At 40.2% G+C, this 19332-nt stretch overlaps 1 protein-coding gene across 2 annotated transcripts in view; it reads right to left on the reverse strand.

Moving 5' to 3' along the window:
• Nucleotides 1-19332, reverse strand: part of LOC143788342 (NACHT, LRR and PYD domains-containing protein 3-like) — a 94373-nt gene that overhangs the window by 19493 nt on the left and 55548 nt on the right. For both annotated transcript variants that reach the window (XM_077277959.1, XM_077277969.1), the window contains exon 5: nt 8922-9005. In XM_077277959.1, coding sequence (XP_077134074.1) covers nt 8922-9005 — 84 coding nt within the window. The remainder of the gene's footprint in view (nt 1-8921; nt 9006-19332) is intronic.

Genomic DNA, 19332 nt, shown 5'->3' on the forward strand with positions numbered 1-19332 from the left:
ATTTCAAATACTTATTGACAGATGGAGGCTAAGACCTTTCCTAACACATACTGCTCCCAGCAGAGGAAGAATTATGTATGCAGGAGACAAATACTGCTCTGCTCTAAAACAAAAACAAAATCTGCAGCTTGGACAGACCAAGTGGACCAAATGGTCATTATCTCTATCAATATTCTAGGTTTCCTCTTACAGGTAATAATTTATGAGGTGATAAAAAATTCACAGCTGCCCAACCATTTGCGAAAGACATTAACATTCATTATTCTGACCACTATTGGTATATTGACCAGCAAGTGAAAAATACAGTGTAGTACTATGTCTATGAATGATCGTAATTGCACATTATTACCTTTGAAATATAAGTTCAATAACTAAAATTGTATGTTTCCTCACACTACACTGTACCGCAAACTCTATTTTATGATTTTCCCTTGAGAAATTGCATGTTTGATTATTTTATCTGTCATATACTGTCTTAATAAATTACTACATTGTTTCAAGTATCATTATTTATTAACAGTATTATTACAATAAATGTTTACTATAATATAGCATATGTTATTCTATACTTTGATAGAATGTTTCTTCTACTTAGAAAAACAAATAAAGATTGATAAATTTAATTTAAAAAAAATTCATATAAGGTTTTCAAAGCGCCACTCCACCAAATCTTAAAGGGAACCTGTCAGCAGGATAGTGCATAGTAAGACAGACAGTGTAGGGTCGGCGCCATTATACTGAATAAAAGATACCTTGGTTATTGAAATCCATCTTGTGGCTGTTTCTTAATCTTCATTAATCTGTGCACTTAATAATCCCTTTTGCAGATTTACTTGAGCGAGGAAAAAGAAAAGTAATTTTGAACCCCGGCTTAGGACACAAGAATTTCATTAACACAAAACTGAAAATAAAGATTAAAGAACAATCATAAGGCCAGAGTCACAATCAACGCATAAAAAAATTGGTCCAATTGTGACAGCCGAGAAACGCACAAATGTTCTCCGTATGGTGATCCGTATGTAATCCGTTTGCAATGCGATGTTGCGATTTCCTCGCATCAAAGTATCCTTGTGGCATCCGTATGCTGTGATTTTCTCGCACACTTGCAAAATGAGCAAATTATGGATCCATGGCCTGAACTTCATTAGTTAATAATCAGGAACCTTATTTATTGGCTCCAAAACCAGTCCCCTTCTCCTAGCTTTGCATTACAGTCCTTGTTGTTGTTTTGCTATTGCTGCTTTGTGTGCAACATGTCATATCAAACAAAGTCCAGCTCACCATGGTCGACATCCTTGGAAACTCGGAGCACGGAGCCGCTTTGTCAGGGCGTGGAAGGATCAAGGAAATGATGAGGAATCCAGCTCAACGAGATAGTGAAAAAAACCTTTTCTTTATTCACTTGAAAAATGTGTTCAGTGGAGGATAAAAACATCAGCAATAACAGAAAATAAAATGCGTTATCAACACGTTTCTGGTGAATAAGCACCCTTAGTCATGAATACATTTTTCAAGTGAATAAAGAAAAGGTTTTTTTCACTATCTCGTTGAGCTGGATTCCTCATCATTTCCTTGAACATGTCATATCGCCTTAACTTCAACACTACTGAGCGGATTCTTTTACACTGGGTTTTGTCCCAGCTTTTTGGGGAGCCTTACCCAATGATTATCGATCCAAGGAGGATGAGAAGAATGTAGGTACATCCGCTTTTGAGGCGACGGCTGACTAAAGTGCATTTCCTCCCTCTCTTTGCTTCACTACGCAGCTGTCCTGACAAGTTCTACCAGTATTGTCAGATAAGGGTGCCCACATGTGACATTCTTCTGGACACTATGCGCCCTGGGATCACCAAAAATTACACCGTGATGCAGAAGTCTATTTCGGCCGAGGAGCGGCTTTTACTTACTTTATGGTATGTAAAAAGCATCTATGTTGCGACTTGATTTTATGTTGTTATTTTCAAAATACACTGTTCCCTTCCTTTTATGTGAATGGTATGTGCCCTTTTTTTTAATTTTGCAAATGTGGCCTTTCCCATTTCCTGCTGTTTGGATTTTAAATATGTTCTCTAGGCATTGTATGCTGTTGTCACTTGTTGCTCCTAGGCTTAGTTTGCATTGTCCATAAATTTTATGGTGTCCTAAACTTGTATGATGATACATGGATATGTCCGTTTCTAATTTGTGTATTTTTGGGGTTTCTTCTAGATTCCTATCCACTGTGCTGTCCTATGCGCCACTGCATCTTGAGTTCTTAATCGGCAAATCAACCATCTCGGGCATTGTCCATTCTACATGCTCAAAAATTTGGTTCCGACTGCATCAATCAGTAATGCCTGAGCCCAAAACACAAGACTGACTGTGGATAGCCTATGGCTTTGAGGACACGTGCCAGTTTTCGAAACTACATTGGATCCCTGGATGGGAAGCACATCCGTGTACGCAAACCGCTGAACTCAGGCTCCCAATATTATAATTACAAAGAATATTTTTATGTAGTGCTGTTGGCCCTGGTTAACAGCACCTACAAGGTTATCATTCTAGATATTGGGGTCTATGGAAGAACAGGAGACTCCAGAGTCTTCAATTCTTCCATAATGGGTCAGCGGCTGCACAATAATGAGTTAGACCTCCCACCCCCATGTCAGCTACCAGGGTCTACTATGGAAGTGGTGCCTTATGTGAGGGTTGCGGATGAGGCCTTTCAATTTAACAGAAATGTCATGAGGTTCTATCCACGTAGAACCCTGGACTACTCCATGGCAAGATAATGCAGTGTCTATGTTATGATTTTTTTTGTTTTTTTGTGTAAAATAAAATTTTGTTAATGTTTGAAGTGTGTGATGTGTTGGGCTAATAATGTGAAAATAATGATCTGAAGCACATCATGTATATAGCGTCAACAGAACAAAACACACACATTGAATTAAATAACTTTACTTAAAACATGTTTTGAAAAACAAACAACCATATTAGCATCATATGGCATATATTACCAGTATTACAGGGCCTCCAACAAGTTTGAAACTAGTAACAAAATGAACTGATTCCACTTACATTCACAAATTCTGGTATGTAGGTGAAGGAGATGGTAGGAGGGCAGCCTGAGTTCTTTGGCTACTTTGTGTTGCAAAATGACTGTGACTCTGAGTGGTGGCTGAGACTGCATGACGGAGCAAGGAAGGGACCTGTTGTGGAACATGGTGGTAATGAGTACTTGGGTAGGGATTGACATAATCCTGGGTATTGGAAGGGCCCATTTGTGTATACCCCCTAGAATGGCCATGCCGACCATACCCATGTAGTGCCCACTCTCCTACACTGGGTAAGGTCAAGTGGCCATACTGGTGAGATGCAGCTGTAGCCATAAAATGCCCATGTTTTGGCTGGTGTTGGGTTGGGACTTCATGTGGCTCTTATGAAGGACTCCGTGTGGGAGGAAGTTCATTCACTGATCTTGCTGGCTCATCGGGTATTCCAGGCATTTGGAGTTGGTTTTTGTCTCAACAGTTGCCATCTTTCAAGGTATGCCAAGACCATAGTTGGGTTATTGGGTGGGGTGCATGCATCAATAACTATTTATAGTGTACCTCTGGCCTACAGCCTCACTTCACGGGGAATTTTGCACAGATAGCATGCAAGACTCCATGAATAGGCCTCCTCACCATCATCATTGGCAGTGCACGACAGGTAGTCCAATACCCCAGTGTCCACTTGTTGTTGTTTTGTACCAGTGGTGGCAAGCTCCCTCCTGCGCCGGCCACAGCGTGGGATTACTGCAGGCTGTGGTGACGCATCAAGTGGGAGTGTTAGGCTGCTACTGTGCCCACTGTCATCCTCTTCTTGAGTTGCCTCCTATCATGCAGAAGGCCGTGCTGGTGGTGGTGCTTGGTGGCTTGTTGATGGTTCGGAAGATGGTCCAGCCAGTTCTTCCCCTTCATCAACAAGGTCGACTTGGACCTCAGAGTCCGATGCAGTCTCCCGCTCAGTAAGGTTTGATTCAGTTCTGGCTTTCATGAAAAAATAAAAAACCTCTTACTATTGTACCTTAAGGCCACATTTCAAATGTGTGGTGTGGTGATGCATGCACTTACGGACGAAGATCAAGAACAGGAGCAAGAAAATGTAAGCGATCATAATAAAGATATTTTCACTTCTTTGTGCCCTGTGCCCAACTACTCGCCTGCTGCTGCCGCTGATGGCGGAACTGGTCATGGCAGCTGCGCCACCATCTAGTGACATCACACACTGCAAAGTAACCCAAGAAATGTTTGACATTTCGAACACAGTGTTTGCATAGGCAAATGTAGGCTACAGGCTAATGTGGCGTGCTACTTGACAAGTGTAAAGTGTCAAACAGGCAGGATAGTAATCACAACATCATATATGATGATGTTAGGTTCATTTTTTGCTGCATTTAAAATTTGTAAAAATTTAGGCTGGGATTGTACTTATTTCCTGCTGCACCTCAGGTGTACTTTCTGCATAAGTTTGAAACATTTGGCTGCAGATCCGCTTCCATGATGCATCCTTGCAAGCACGGTCTGAGTAATGTGCATCACATACATCCCAAATTTCTGGCCTATCCTGCACCAGAACGATCAAAAGCTCAACATTAATGTGTCTGGCCATCTTTCTGGACTTCGTGGAGGCGTGGTGGTGGCTTTTTCTTGAGCTTGCCAGAGTAATTAGCATGCCAAAGCTTCCTGAATAATGGATGAGGCAATTTCCTGTCACCTGGCCAATGCTTGCATATTTCTCGCAAGTCACACTGTTGGTTTGTGTGGTGTCAATGGCGAGACTCGGCCGACATATGCGTAAAATCACAGCATGTTGCAATTTCACTCGCATGCAGAATACGCCCCCCAAAAAAACTGGTGATGTGAGCTTCCCCATAGATTAATACTGGTCCGAGTGCTATGAAATATTTTATCTCATAACACTCGTCCGTATTATACGCTAGTATGACTCCGGCCTAAGATGGATTTCATCAACCAAGATATCATTTTATTCAGTATAATGGCACCGATTTGACACTATGTGTAGGTTACTATGCACAACCCTGCTGACAGGTTCTCTTTATGGCTTAATAGTGCAGCTTTGGCTGTATATATATAGTAGCATAACAAGACTCTTAAATATGCCTTGTGTACACTTATTTTAGATGATGTGCCATTTATGAATTGTCTACCATATTTTCTAATTTCTTATTCTAATATGTCTCTTATAACGCAAACAAAATTTTGCATGATGCTTCTAGCTTTGTAAAGGTAGTGGGGTGTCATACACTCATCTGGCTCCTCTATGAGTTCTGTCTATTGGCAGCAAGTGATAGATTAGTGATTCAAAACTGCTGTCCTACTGCCAAGTCTCAGTGTATGGCTACGGTCTCATTATTAGTATTTGGTCAGTATTTCATATCAGTATTTGTAATCCAAAACCAGGAGTGAGTCAAAAATGCAGAATTGATGCACTTGTTACTATTATACTTTTTCTCTGATTGCTATGCACCAGGTTTTGGCTTACAAATGCTAATAGTGTGACCATAGCCTACTTAATAAACACTGATGAGCAAAAGGGTAACAATGTTTTGAACTTTTCACTTTCAGGCTCCGTATTTCACCATCCACTACAGGTTCGAATGTGAGACTACCATAATTTTATAGACAATCATGTTGGCTATCTCATGCATAAATTTGACTTGTGACTATTTAACATATGATTAGTTATGCAGATTCTTGTCATATCACTGCATTGTTACTGTTTTGCTCTTAAAAATCTATTGTTATTATTATCGTGTAAATGCGCCTTTAGCTTTCAATACTGCCTGAATCAATCTGGACATTCTCTCGATCAGATTCAAACATGTGTCAACCGAAATTTGATCCCAGGTCTCTTCTACATTTCTCAAAGTTGGTGCATACTGGTCCACTCACTTGAGTATGTATACAGTTTACTCTTCAACTCTACCCACAAGTGTTTGATTAGGTTGAGGTCTGGGGACTGTGAGGGCCATTCCAGCACCTCAATTTCATTATCTTGAACCATTTCTTGGTCAATAGGCTTCCGATCGTTTTCCTGACGGAACACTATGTTATCCTTTTCATACCCGTAGTAGACGAGTGTACAAAGTAACTTATCTTAAAGGATACTCACATATAGCTCAGAATTGAGACCACCATCGATCCTAGTCAAATATCCAATGCCTTTGTGTGTGAAAAAACCCATATCATCAGGCTTCCTCTACCAAACTTAACAGTTCCTTCAATGTCTCAATCAGTTAGCCTCTTTTTCCCTAGTTTCTTCCAGACCTATTTTCACCCATGAGAGCCTAGTCTATTGACTTTTGTCTCATTAATCCAAATCACCTATTTCCTATATTCTACTGTCCACTTTTCTTTTGCAAAATTGAGCCAGTGCTTCTCATGACGATATTGAAGTCGAGGCTTCTACACCTTTCTTTGAGTCACCATTTCAGACTTGTGTAATGTGCATTGCACGGTGCTTGCATGTACGCCTGTGATCTCACTATTACAAAGCATACAAGCCACCTCAACTGCAATGTTTGTAGTGCCAGAACTGATAGACCTTGTGATGAAATGACTTGTTTACTCAGATTTTTTGCTGGACGGCCACCTTTTAAATTTTGAATGACTGGACGGACTTCATTTCGTATTCTTCCAATTGTCATGGCACTCACTTGATGCAGTCAGGCAATTTTCTTGGCCAAAAGACTGCTATCGATGAGCTGGATGATGCTGTTTCTCTTTTTTTGGGAAACTTTCATGGCTGCTCCTCGATTCAAACCAGTGACCTTTTGCTTGGGAATGAACCTAATAACACACTGAGCTATTAGGGAATGTGAGAACAGGTTGCATTTTGCAGTATAAATGAAAAAAAAAGATTTTTCCACCATCAGGAGCAAAACAGTAACAATGCAGAGACATGATAAGAATCTGCATAACTAATCATATAAAACCTACAAGAAACAATGACCAAAAGCAAACGTCGAGATAAGCAAAGAAATAGGAAATGTGTAACATACACCTGGAATCAAATTTTGGTTGACACATGTTGGAATCTGATCGAGACATTGCCCAGAAGGATTTGGGCAGTGTTGAAAGCTAAAGGTAGATTTACAAAATACTAACAAAATAATAAAAATTAAAATTTAGATCTTTAGAAGCTAAAACAATGAAGTGACATGACAAGAATCTGCATGACTAATCATATGCTAGAGAAAAGAAAACGAAAGCAGCACAAGCAGATAGTGTTCATGGGTGCCATGCCTCCAAGGCAATGACCAAACCTCCATATACAGACAAAAAGATGAAGGCAGCACACCAGTTCAAGGTGAAAAAATGTGGCTATTTAGTTGCCCAAAATGGAGATGTTTCGGCTCAGGATTGTGATCCTTTCTCAAGCCATGCTAATCATATGCTAAATAGTTGCAAGTCAAATTTATGTATGAGATAGCCAAGATGATTGTCTATAAAATGGTTTTAGTCTCACGTTCGAAGCAGTAGTAGATGGTGAGATATGGAGCCTGAAAATCAAAAGTTAAAAACATTGTTACCCTTTTGCTCGTTGGTGTATTTGTTTTACTTGCATATATAGAATTGTTAATTTCCACAGAATTTTACAGACATCATATTTACTGTCCACAGTGGAGCTCACAATCTATATTCCCTACCAGAATGTACCTGGATGTCTGTGAGGAAACCAGGAAATACCCATTCAAATACAGGGAGACAATACAAACTCCTTGCAATTGTTGTTCTTTGTTTTGTTTGAACCAAGGACCTCAGCAAGGCCACTGTACATTTGGACACAAAGTTACATGTGCTTTACATAGATAAATCTGTCATATAGCATGAAGAAGTAGCCTATGTGATGAAGTTGTGATGAAGTTACAGTCTTTCCACTCTGCCTCCTACTTGTGATAAGTTTCTACTTTTATCAATCAAGGGTATGTCCTAATCAGTGATTATTCACTATCTCTCTATTCTTACTTATGCAGGTAAGGTTATAAGTCACTGATGAGGACCATCCCAGGAGTGCTAAACTGACGAAAGATATTGCTATAGATAAAGTTAAATTATGTATATATCTACAGTATATTGCACTCAAATTTTAGGTTAATTGTCTTCCTATGCAATTTTCTATCAGTACGTTTTTAGAAAGAGCTTTTAAAAGATCCAGAAGAAACCCACTCAAACACAGACAAACCTGTCTGTACTGTTCATCTGCTCTCTGGTACCTTTAGATGTATAGACGCTCCTTGCCCACTTCTTTGGGTGCTGTGTTTGGTCTCCCTAAAACTCAGAGTTTGTATGAGTCCATTACATTACTGTGTCTATGAAACGTAAAACTATGAAAGTGTTATGCAGCTTAGGTTGATCAATAATATAAATGCAGGTCATGTTTGCAGCTAGATTCATAAATCAGCATCCATATTTGTATTTTTTATTTGAGAAAACACACTATAATTTTTCTGAAAACAGTATGTAAAATCCAGTGACTGGTTTACTACAGGGTCTCCATACAAAGCAGACAAGCTAATAAATCTTATTATTCAGGAAGCACTCTGCAGAATGGATTTCTTTAAAGAAGGATGTTGCAAGTGTCTTTCATCAATAATGTATGTATACCTTTCACAGCAATATCTCTATTGTACTGCTTGAATGATCTGAATAAAGTCTGCATAAGGTGTGAAAGGAAAGGGAGAACATTCAGAAATGGTCTGTTTGACATGCAGAACCATGTTATAAACACAGGCTTGCGTTATACAGAACACCGGATGTTTTATTCATAATACATCTTCAGAGGTGGCCAGGATCTGATTTAAAACTGCAGACAACAACTAGTGGCTTACGTGGACATTTTCCAGGTAATCTCAGTTAAAGACCATGTTCTCTTACCATAATCCTGTCAGAGAGCGATTGTGTGGGAGACATTTGTAAAGTTCAAGAAATTCTTTATCTTCTAACTGTGTCCAGCCAAGTCTAAAAAACATACAAAAAAATTGCTGGTTATCAGTCACTCTAATCTGCTAATAATCGGTCTGATGAAGGATTATATTTCTTTCCATTCTCCAACATTGAAATAGAAACACTAAGAAGAACGAGTCGTGGAATTATGGAAGAGTGAGATCAATTTTAATGATTTTTTTCCAGTTTCAAGTATAAGTGCCACGTGCAGAAATGAACATACATAAATGTTTTGGAATGCTGTGAATGAGGTTATTAACAGATTTCTGAGGAATGTTCTGCCAGCTGAATGCACTTAAGCTCACAAATCATCATGATCTGCTGCTGGCAGCTCATTTTTCAATTGCCAACTAATGATGTTGTACCAGATGTGCTCTTTGGGAGACTAGTCTGGAGAAGCTGCAGGTCACAGTAGCACATTTAGGTCATGCAGGCTGCTTACAGTAGCCCAAGCAACATGCAGTCAGAGGTGAGATAGAAAAATGCCTGTACCACGCGTTTAGGTCTCATAACCAGTTCAATGTACCACCAAGCTGTTAGTGTGCTTGCAAAGAAGACTATAGGGGCCAGCTACCATACATTATGCCCCCACATCATAATCCTGGGTGTAGGAACGGTGCGACGTTCCCTCATAAAAGTCTCTTAATGGCATTGCTCACTTTAGATGCACACCTGAGGCTTGAATGGAGCAACTGAGGTGAAAATTGAGGTCTATTCTCTTCAGACATGATTCCCACTGTCTTGGATGCAGTGATAGCAGTTGATTGCTCTTGAGACTGTCGTAAAGAGATCTTCATGAAGAAATGTCACACCAATTCTACTCCCAGGATTTTAGTGTGGAGTGGCATAATGTGCACTAGCCGGACTTCTCTACACTTCATTCCAGGTACACTAACAGCTTGAAGTTACATTAATTTGCAATATAGACTAGGAAGGTACTGCTACCATATATTATTTCACTCCATGCCATAATTCTAGGAGAAGAACTGGTATGATATTTCCTCATAAAGACCTTTTCATAATGTTGCCCCCATGGTCTTCAGACTAATCCTCGGCTATCATTACAGCGGGACGCATCACTGAAGAGGACGAGAGGTTCCTTTGAGAATAGCCTCTTTATGGCATTGCCCACATGGCTGTTATCCTCATACCGATAAAGGGTGAAATGGAGATTAATCCTCCTCAGCAATAAGTCTTGCTTTTGTCTTGAACATAATCATAGCTAGTGATTGGTCTGCAAACCATGTGGACAACACCGTGAGGAGACCTTGATGAGGGAACATCACACTAGTCCTACTCCCAGAATTATTGTGTGGGATTGCACAATGTAGGGTAACTGGACCCTTTTACTTTACATTTCAGTTAGTTCAGCGTTACATTGATTTGATAGTGGAACCGGTGGTATGGACATTTCTCCAAAGTGTGTCACAACCTGTTTTTTAACAGAACAACACAAGGTTGTATATTGCTTACTTATATTAGGCAGCTTAAAGTCACATAAACTAACAGTTACATTTATATATGTCCTGTATCTAAGTGTTATAAATTTTAGTTTGCTTTTCTGTATGGCTTAAGGATTGAACAGCTGTCTTACACTGTAGTACGAATCTAACATGAAATCCAAGCCAAATCAGGGACACTTCAGATTTATCATTATCTAATTGTTTTTTTGGACCTAAATATGAAAAAAATAAATGCTAAAATGTATATACAGTATATTATACTATATAAACTAAAAGTGTGTCAAGCAATAAAGTTCTAAGGAGATTACTTCTGGAGTGGATGTCCTGCATACAGAAAGCCAGCAGGTATTCCAGATAATGATACCCCACATTCATGGAATACATCACTGGGAAGTGAAGGTACTGAGAACAAATTGTGGCTGACATGAAGCACCTGTCAAGGAACTATACTTTATTAATGATTTGAGTGATTTGAGGAGGCTTTGTAAATGTTCAATTTAGATATTTTTAACTCTTGTCCATTCAGAACAATTTTTGGTCATTTAAATGCTATGACAGTATTTTTCTTTTTGTCATTAATTTTAAAGCAACAGCACAGACAAAACTATAAACACGAAAGGTTGATCATTAAAGAAATATTCACCTATAAATCAGCATTCTTTTTGTTCTTTTATAGTCTGAATAAGTGTAGAATTCTGTATTGGTACAGAGGTTTTCTCGCAACAAGGGATAAATGATCCACAGAAGAAAGTGTATGATTGCTGGTGGTTAGGACCAAACTTCTAGCAATCAGTAAGGGTCTCATTCATGAAAACAATCTATGTAACTTCAGAATTTATCATTAAATAGATTTTTAAGTTTATTGGGGTAAGTAGTAACTGGTTTCTTAAAAGAAATTTGGAATGTTTTTTTTCTACTAATATTTTTACATGAAGAAAAACATTTAATTTTATTTTATTTTGTATTGCCATAACATGATCACAATGATCCCATAATGGGTTCAGTGAATTCAATCCCAGAATGTACGGCACATCAATCATTTGTTGACGAATGGGGCAAATAAAACAACCCCACACCCCTTCATGTTGCCAGGACACCAGCATATTCACTTTGAATTGATTTTTATTTCTTAGACTTTAACTGCATTGACCATACACGTGGTAGTTGCTTCATATAACTGTAGGGTGAGGTTACTGGATTCTTTTCTATTCTTATAGATGTTTTAAATATTCAGACTATTACAGCGTCTGACTTTTCAATAAAATGCTAAAGGACTATTTTAGCCTAGCTGTTTTGATGCAGCTTCCATGAAGAGGTCCTAAAATGAACAAAGAAGTGGTAAGGAGACATGATGGGAAATGTAGCTTATACTGCACCACTTAAACTAATAAATAAAACTCATAAGAATAAAAGACATGGTTATAAAGTAATCACTGGGACAAACTAGTGTAAGAAATATTAAAATATTAGCCAGTGTAGATAAGGACTAATGTGGACATCTCATCATGAAACATGAGAACAAAAACAGAAAAAAAGACGATTGCTGGTCCAAAATAATAAATTCTAATAAATCATTTTGGACCAGTAATCATCTTTTTTTCTGTTTTTGTCATCACTTAAACTAAGCAGTCCTTCAGAATGTCCAGGAAGAAAACAGAGCGCATACAATGGGTAAAGAGAAACTTGAAATTGATTGCCATATCTGACATAGACTTGAATATAGAGGAAACATTTTTATGGGATAATCAGGGAACAAGTAACAGAGCATCACAGTTTTTGTCATTGGTAAAATATCGAGTGCATTGAAAATTACTTTACCGATATGCCTTTTTATACTAAACTGTTGCTTCCCCTCCTTGGATCCAGAGCTGCTTCTCTCCAGTTACCCAACTCTTTCTTGATCAGCTGCAGTGATGATGCCATGTTAGCAGTGCTTGTAATTGCTGCTGCCAATCACTGAGCTCTGCGGCTCTGCCGATATAAACTGCATGAGCCACTGAGCCTAGTGATTGGCTGCAGCACTTAGGAATGCTGCAGATATGACATCACCGCTGTAGTAAAGGGCGGATTATAGTGAGAGCAATCTGGGCTACCGACTGGAGCCCACAACTCCCCAGGGGCCCATGGCCAGACTGCCCTTAAATTATTTACAGCAATTATCACTAAGCAGAGAGAATTCCTGTCATTATGTTATCGGTTAATGAGTATCACAGGGCAATCTTGGCTTCCGGCCTGGCACGTTCTCTATGTGTAAGCTGTTGTGATGACAGCATTGCGCTAGGTGTGTCATTTAGCATGTATGTGCAGCCCACAAGAGGATAAATTAAGAGCTGAAGTAGATCTCCTGGAGAGGTGAGCTATTCTTTTTTCCTCTTTAATGTAAATTAATTGGGGGTGAGGTGTGGGGAGAGGACATCACATTTCTCATGTACAGCACCATGGAATTAATGGTGTTATATAAATAAATAATAATATAAATATGAATTGAGGGCGGGGCGTGGGAGAGAGGACATGATAAAATGATTTGGAGGCCATATAATCACAATAAATTGAAAACACATGTAATTATAATTAATTGAATTATAATGAATTAGGAACATGTATTTATAATGAATTGGGAGAGAGAATGATGTAATGATGAATTGTGGGAGGACACATAACTGTAATGAATTGGAGGGAGGACTGTTGTGAAATTGGATTTTGGGCTCCCCCGGTGGCCACTGGTGGAATTGAACTGGTGTGCATCATCCTCTCTGTTCACCTGTTTCCATCAGGATGTGGGAGTCGCTATTTAGCCTTGCTCCTCTGTCACTTCCATGCCGGTCAACATTGTAATCAGAAGCCTTTCTGTGCATGTTCCTGCTGCTAGACAACTCCCAGCTAAGTTGGTTGAACCAAAGCAACCAACTTAGCTGGGAGTTGTCTAGCAGCAGGAACATGCACAGAAAGGCTTCTGATTACAATGTTGACCGGCATGGAAGTGACAGAGGAGCAAGGCTAAATAGCGACTCCCACATCCTGATGGAAACAGGTGAACAGAGAGGATGATGCACACCAGTTCAATTCCACCAGTGGCCACCGGGGGAGCCCAAAATCCAATTTCACAACAGAACCCAGAGTGTGAGTCCCCACACAGCCCCTCTATGTACAGTATGAGCTCCTATATAGTCCCTTTTATGCAGTATGAGCCCTCACTTTGCACCTCTATATACAATATAAGTCCCCACAAAGCCCCATGTGTACAGTATGAGCCCCCACATAGCATTCTATATACAGTATGAACTCCCACATAGCCTTCTATATGTTTTGAACAGCTGGCATGTGTCGTTAACAGCTGCGGGAGGAATCGCAATGGTGCTTTTTTTAACAAAGTTTGGAAAAATTTTTCACCGCTGAGATAAAAAAGAAGCTAGACCTGTTTGGTGCCATACTAACAAAGCTCAAGAACACAATTACTACAGTGAAACACGGTGGAGGCAGCATCATACTGTGGGGATGTTTTTCAGCAGCAGGGATAGGGAAAATGGATGGTGCAAAGTACATGGATATTCTCGAGAAAAATCTGTTTTAGTCTGTCAGTGATTTGAGATTGGGACGGAATTTCACCTTCCAATAAGACAATGACCCAAAGCATACTACTTAAGCAACACTCAAGTGGTTTAAGCAGAAACATGTAAATGTTTTGAAGTGGCCTAGTCAAAGCCCAGACCTTAGTCCTTTTGAGAATCTGTGGTCAGACTTGAAGATTGCTGTTCACCAGAGGAAACTATCTACTGTAACTTGAAGTATCTGAAGCTGTTTTCCCTTGAGGAATGGGCAAAAGTCCCAGTGGCAAGATGTGGAAAGCTCATAGAGACTTATCCAAAGCGACTTGCAGCTGTAATTGTAGCAAAAGGAGGCTCTACAAAGTACTGACTTTAGGGGGCGAATAGTTGTGCTCACTAAAGTTTTCAGTAATTTTTCTCCTACTCATTTGCTTCAAAGGTCTTGAGGTAGCAAAACATGAAAACTGGCATTGAATGCTTTTGCAAACCACTGTAATTACATGTACTCCATCAAAATCATTATAGTTACATGTCCTCTCCCCTAATTCAGTATAATTAAATGTCCTACTCCCCAATTCATTACAATTACATGTCTTCCTCCAGTACATTATAATTGCATGTGCTCTCTCTCCCCTAATTCATTATAATTTCATGTCCTCTCCCCTAATTCATTATACAGTAGTTACATGTCCTCTGTTGTGAAATTGGATTTTGGGCTCCCCCGGTGGCCACTGGTGGAATTGAACTGCTGTGCATCATCCTCTCTGTTCACCTGTTTCCATCAGGATGTGGGAGTCGCTATTTAGCCTTGCTCCTCTGTCACTTCCATGCCGGTCAACATTGTAATCAGAAGCCTTTCTGTGCATGTTCCTGCTGCTAGACAACTCAACCAACTTAGCTGGGAGTTGTCTAGCAGCAGGAACATGCACAGAAAGGCTTCTGATTACAATGTTGACCGGCATGGAAGTGACAGAGGAGCAAGGCTAAATAGCGACTCCCACATCCTGATGGAAACAGGTGAAAAGAGAGGATGATGCACACCAGTTCAATTCCACCAGTGGCCACCGGGGGAGCCCAAAATCCAATTTCACAACAGGGTTCTTACAGTATACAGGGGCTGTGTGGGCTCATACAGAATATAGGGGACTGTGTGGGGGCCCATACGGTATAGGGGGATGTCAGCATACTTAATTCTGCTCAATATTAAGTGATACCATTAATATTAATGTAAAATAATTATAAATAATATATTAATATTGAGCCAAATTAATTTTAGCCTATTTGTTCATCCCTCCACAACTCTCATGGTCTCTCATGAGGCCACTTGGGAAAATTAAATGCACTGTACCTAGGGAGGGTAATAGGTCTGTTTCTTATTTTAGACCTCTGCAAAACGATGGTGTAAGAACGTTTAAAACTGGACAATCCCTGCAGTTATTTTTCCACAGCCATTTGGATCCTTTTACCTTTTTCATTTTCATAGCAAAAGAACTAATTATTTATGACATATCCAGTCAACATGCCACACTAGTTGGAAAAAAATCCTTTAAATTAGTTATCCCAGAGCACAGATGAGAAAGTTATATTACAAATCTAGCCCTGCTACTACAGCAGAAAAACATAAGTCACAGTCCCTTTGGGTTATAATAGAAAAGAAATGCACTGATCAGCTCAGCATTCGTTACAGAACACAAGAATTTCTGTAGTCTGTGTGATTTGCGCCTCAGGGTTTACACTTGGTACCATAGCAATGCACCTGAGGTGACGACCAGCAGAAGCTCATTGCTATTAATGAATTCCTGTATAAAGCAAGAATACTGGATCCCGGCCATGATGGATATTTACATATGAGTCAGGGAATGATCGTATACTTATGCCTGTCTAATAAATAATATAACATATATGATGATTTCCGTTGTTTATTTTTAGACGTGAGAAAAATAATGTGTGAGATTAAAACATGAGGGAAATTGTTTGCTGAGACATTTGCACAGAGGCAATGTCACCATAGAAACACGGTGGTTTAAGAGAAGGTTAAAAATACACATGAAATATATTTATTGTATGCCTTGTACAGATGTACACATGCTGGATGCAAAACATATCAAAACCAACATAAAGAGCAAGAGTGCAAAGGGGGTCTCTTAAAATTTTACATTTTTTATTAATATATGAGTAAAAAATTTTAAAAAAACATACATACATGAAGAACACATGAAGTGTAAATTAATATACAAGATTGCAAAAGGAAATAAGTTTTAAATATATGGTAACCACTCCTAGTCTAAAAGCTTAGTGCCTTGACTATCCATAGAGGATCTTGTCATGCAATAAAGGTAAGTAGTACTTACATTTAAAGGGTGTATCCAGATGGGGAAAAAATGAATATGCACTAGTCCAATGGCCCCTACGCACGTTTCCCCCACAGCTTCATCAGGGGGCATATCAGACAATATTATTGCATGCCTTGTACAGATGTACACATGCTGGATGCAAAACATATCCGCATACCGTAACTCTAACTGTAAGATTAATCAGCATAATTAGCATATCCATTTTCTTTTAAAGCCCTTGCTCTGTATAGTTGATACTAATCATTTACATAGAAATCTCTTCTACAGTATAATTTTCTTCAACTCAAATTCTTACTTACACTTGATAAAAAAAAATGGCTTCTTAGGGCAGGTGCACATGAGAAAATCAGATCAGTTATGCTAATCACACTCTGATCAGACTCTGACCAGAGTTTGATAAGAGTGTGATCATTGTGCTCTCTCGGATGAGAAGATGGAGAAAAAAAAATTCCACCTTCTCCATTCTATCAGTCTGTGGAAATCAGATTGCACTCGGATATCATCCAAGTGCAGTCCATTGGTTTCCACGGACTCACTGACTTGCATGGCAGAGTGCGATCTGAATAGCAAATCAAACTCAGGAATGCTGCAATTTTCTTTGCGGCCCCGTCTGCTGAATGTGATTTTTTTTTTTTAAATATTATATTTAGTATGTAAAATAAGGGTCAGGCCACAGGTGGTGGTTAGTGTTGAGCATTCCGATACTGCAAGTATCGGGTATCGGCCGATACTTGCTGTATCGGAATTCCGATACCGAGATCCAATATTTTTGTGATATCGGGTATCGGTATCGAAACAACATTAATGTAAAAATGTGTAAAAGAGAGAATTAAAATAAAAAATATTGCTATACTCACCTCTCCGACGCAGCCTGCACCTTACCGAGGGAAGCGGCAGCGTTCTTTGTTTAAAATTCGCGCTTTTCTTTCCTTTACGTGAGTCCCGGCTTGTGATTGGTTGCGTGCCGCCCATGTGACCGGGACGCAACCAATCACAGCAAGCCGTGACGTAATTTCAGGTCCTTCAGGATTTTAAAATTACGTTCCGGCGTTGTGATTGGTTGCGTCGCAGTCACATGGGAGACGCAACCAATCACAGCAAGCCGTGACGTAATTTCAGGTCCTTAAGGATTTTAAAATTACGTCCCGGCTTTGTGATTGGTTGCGTCGCAGTCACATGGGAGACGCAACCAATCACAAGCCGTGACGTCACGGGAGGCTGGACACGCGCGCATTTTAAAATGGGCGCGTGTCCAGCCTCCCGTGACGTCCCGGCTTGTGATTGGTTGCGCCGCGATCAACCAATCACAAGCCGGGAGGCTGGACACGCGCCCATTTTAAAATTTTAAAATGCGCGCGTGTCCAGCCTCCCGGCTTGTGATTGGTTGACCGCGGCGCAACCAATCACAAGCCGGGACGTCACGGGAGGCTGGACACGCGCCCATTTTAAAAAGCGCGCGTGTCCAGCCTCCCGTGACGTCACGGCTTGTGATTGGTTAATGGCGGCCATGTTGCCGGGACGCGGACCAATCACAGCAAGCCGTGACGTAATTTCGTCACGGCTTGCTGTGATTGGTCTGCGTCCCGGCAACATGGCGCCGTGACCAATCATAAGCCGGGACGTCACTGGAGGCTGGACACGCGCGCTTTTTAAAATGGGCGCGTGTCCAGCCTCCCGTGACGTCCCGGCTTGTGATTGGTTAATGGCGGCCATGTTGCCGGGACGCGGACCAATCACAGCAAGCCGTGACGTAATTTCGTCACGGCTTGCTGTGATTGGTCCGCGTCCCGGCAACATGGCCGCCCTGACCAATCACAAGCCGGGACTTCACGTAACCAAGTAAAAGCGCGAATTTTAAACAAACAACGCTGCCGGTTCCCTCGCTGAGGTCCAGGCTGCGTCGGAGAGGTGAGTATAGCGATATTTTTTATTTTAATTCTTTCTTTTACACATTTATATGGATCCCAGGGCCTGAAGGAGAGTTTCCTCTCCTTCAGACCCTGGGAACCATCAGGAATACCGTCCGATACTTGAGTCCCATTGACTTGTATTGGTATCGGGTATCGGTATCGGATTGGATCCGATACTTTGCCGGTATCGGCCGATACTTTCCGATACCGATACTTTCAAGTATCGGACGGTATCGCTCAACACTAGTGGTGGTGTCAAGTGAGGTTAATGTTTTGGGGGTTGACATCTAGCCCACAAGTTAGTAATGGAGAGACGTCTATATGACGCCTCTCTATTACTAAACGCATAGTCAGATTGTAAATAAACACAGAGCCAGAATAAAGTCCTTTATTTGAAATAAAAATACACACCGTTTTACTTTTTTTATAAAAAAATAAAAAACAAAGATATTCTCACCTTACGCCCGTTCCATTGAAGTCCTTGCCGCCTGTGAAAAACCTGAAAATAATAAGCAAGAATAATACTCACCTAACGCCCATTTCATTGAAGCCCTGGTCTCCTGTAACAAAAAATAAATAAATAAAAAACAATCATATCTCTCACCTGTCCGATGTTCTGTCCAACTCCATAATCCATGTCTGCAATAAGTGTTTTTCAACCTAGAGGGTGTCAAGATGCGACAGTCCAGACTGAATACCATGGGAGAATGATGTGAGTGCAGCATGAGTGACTAGCGGTGATGTCACTGAGGTTACCGCAGGTCACTGAGGCTGCATTCCCAGCTCACTTCTCTGTGAGCCGGGCCGATGAACTGCAGATACCTCAGTGAGATCATAGCTAGCAAGGTGAGAAAAAGTCTCATGGTGCAGTGCTGAGCTCAGTGAGTTCACCATAGTTCACAGTGAGACATTTTTATTGCAAATATAAAGATGTAGGATATTTTTTGCGTCAATTTTCTGATATTTATTTACAGGAAACTAAGCAGCAATTCAAATAACTAAAACATCTAAAAACACTATTGCAAATTAAAAACAGTTCTAGAAATTGCATTACAAAATGTGGTCCTCAT

Source organism: Ranitomeya variabilis, chromosome 1 (assembly GCF_051348905.1).
Source record: "Ranitomeya variabilis isolate aRanVar5 chromosome 1, aRanVar5.hap1, whole genome shotgun sequence".
NCBI classification, from domain to species: domain Eukaryota; kingdom Metazoa; phylum Chordata; class Amphibia; order Anura; family Dendrobatidae; genus Ranitomeya; species Ranitomeya variabilis.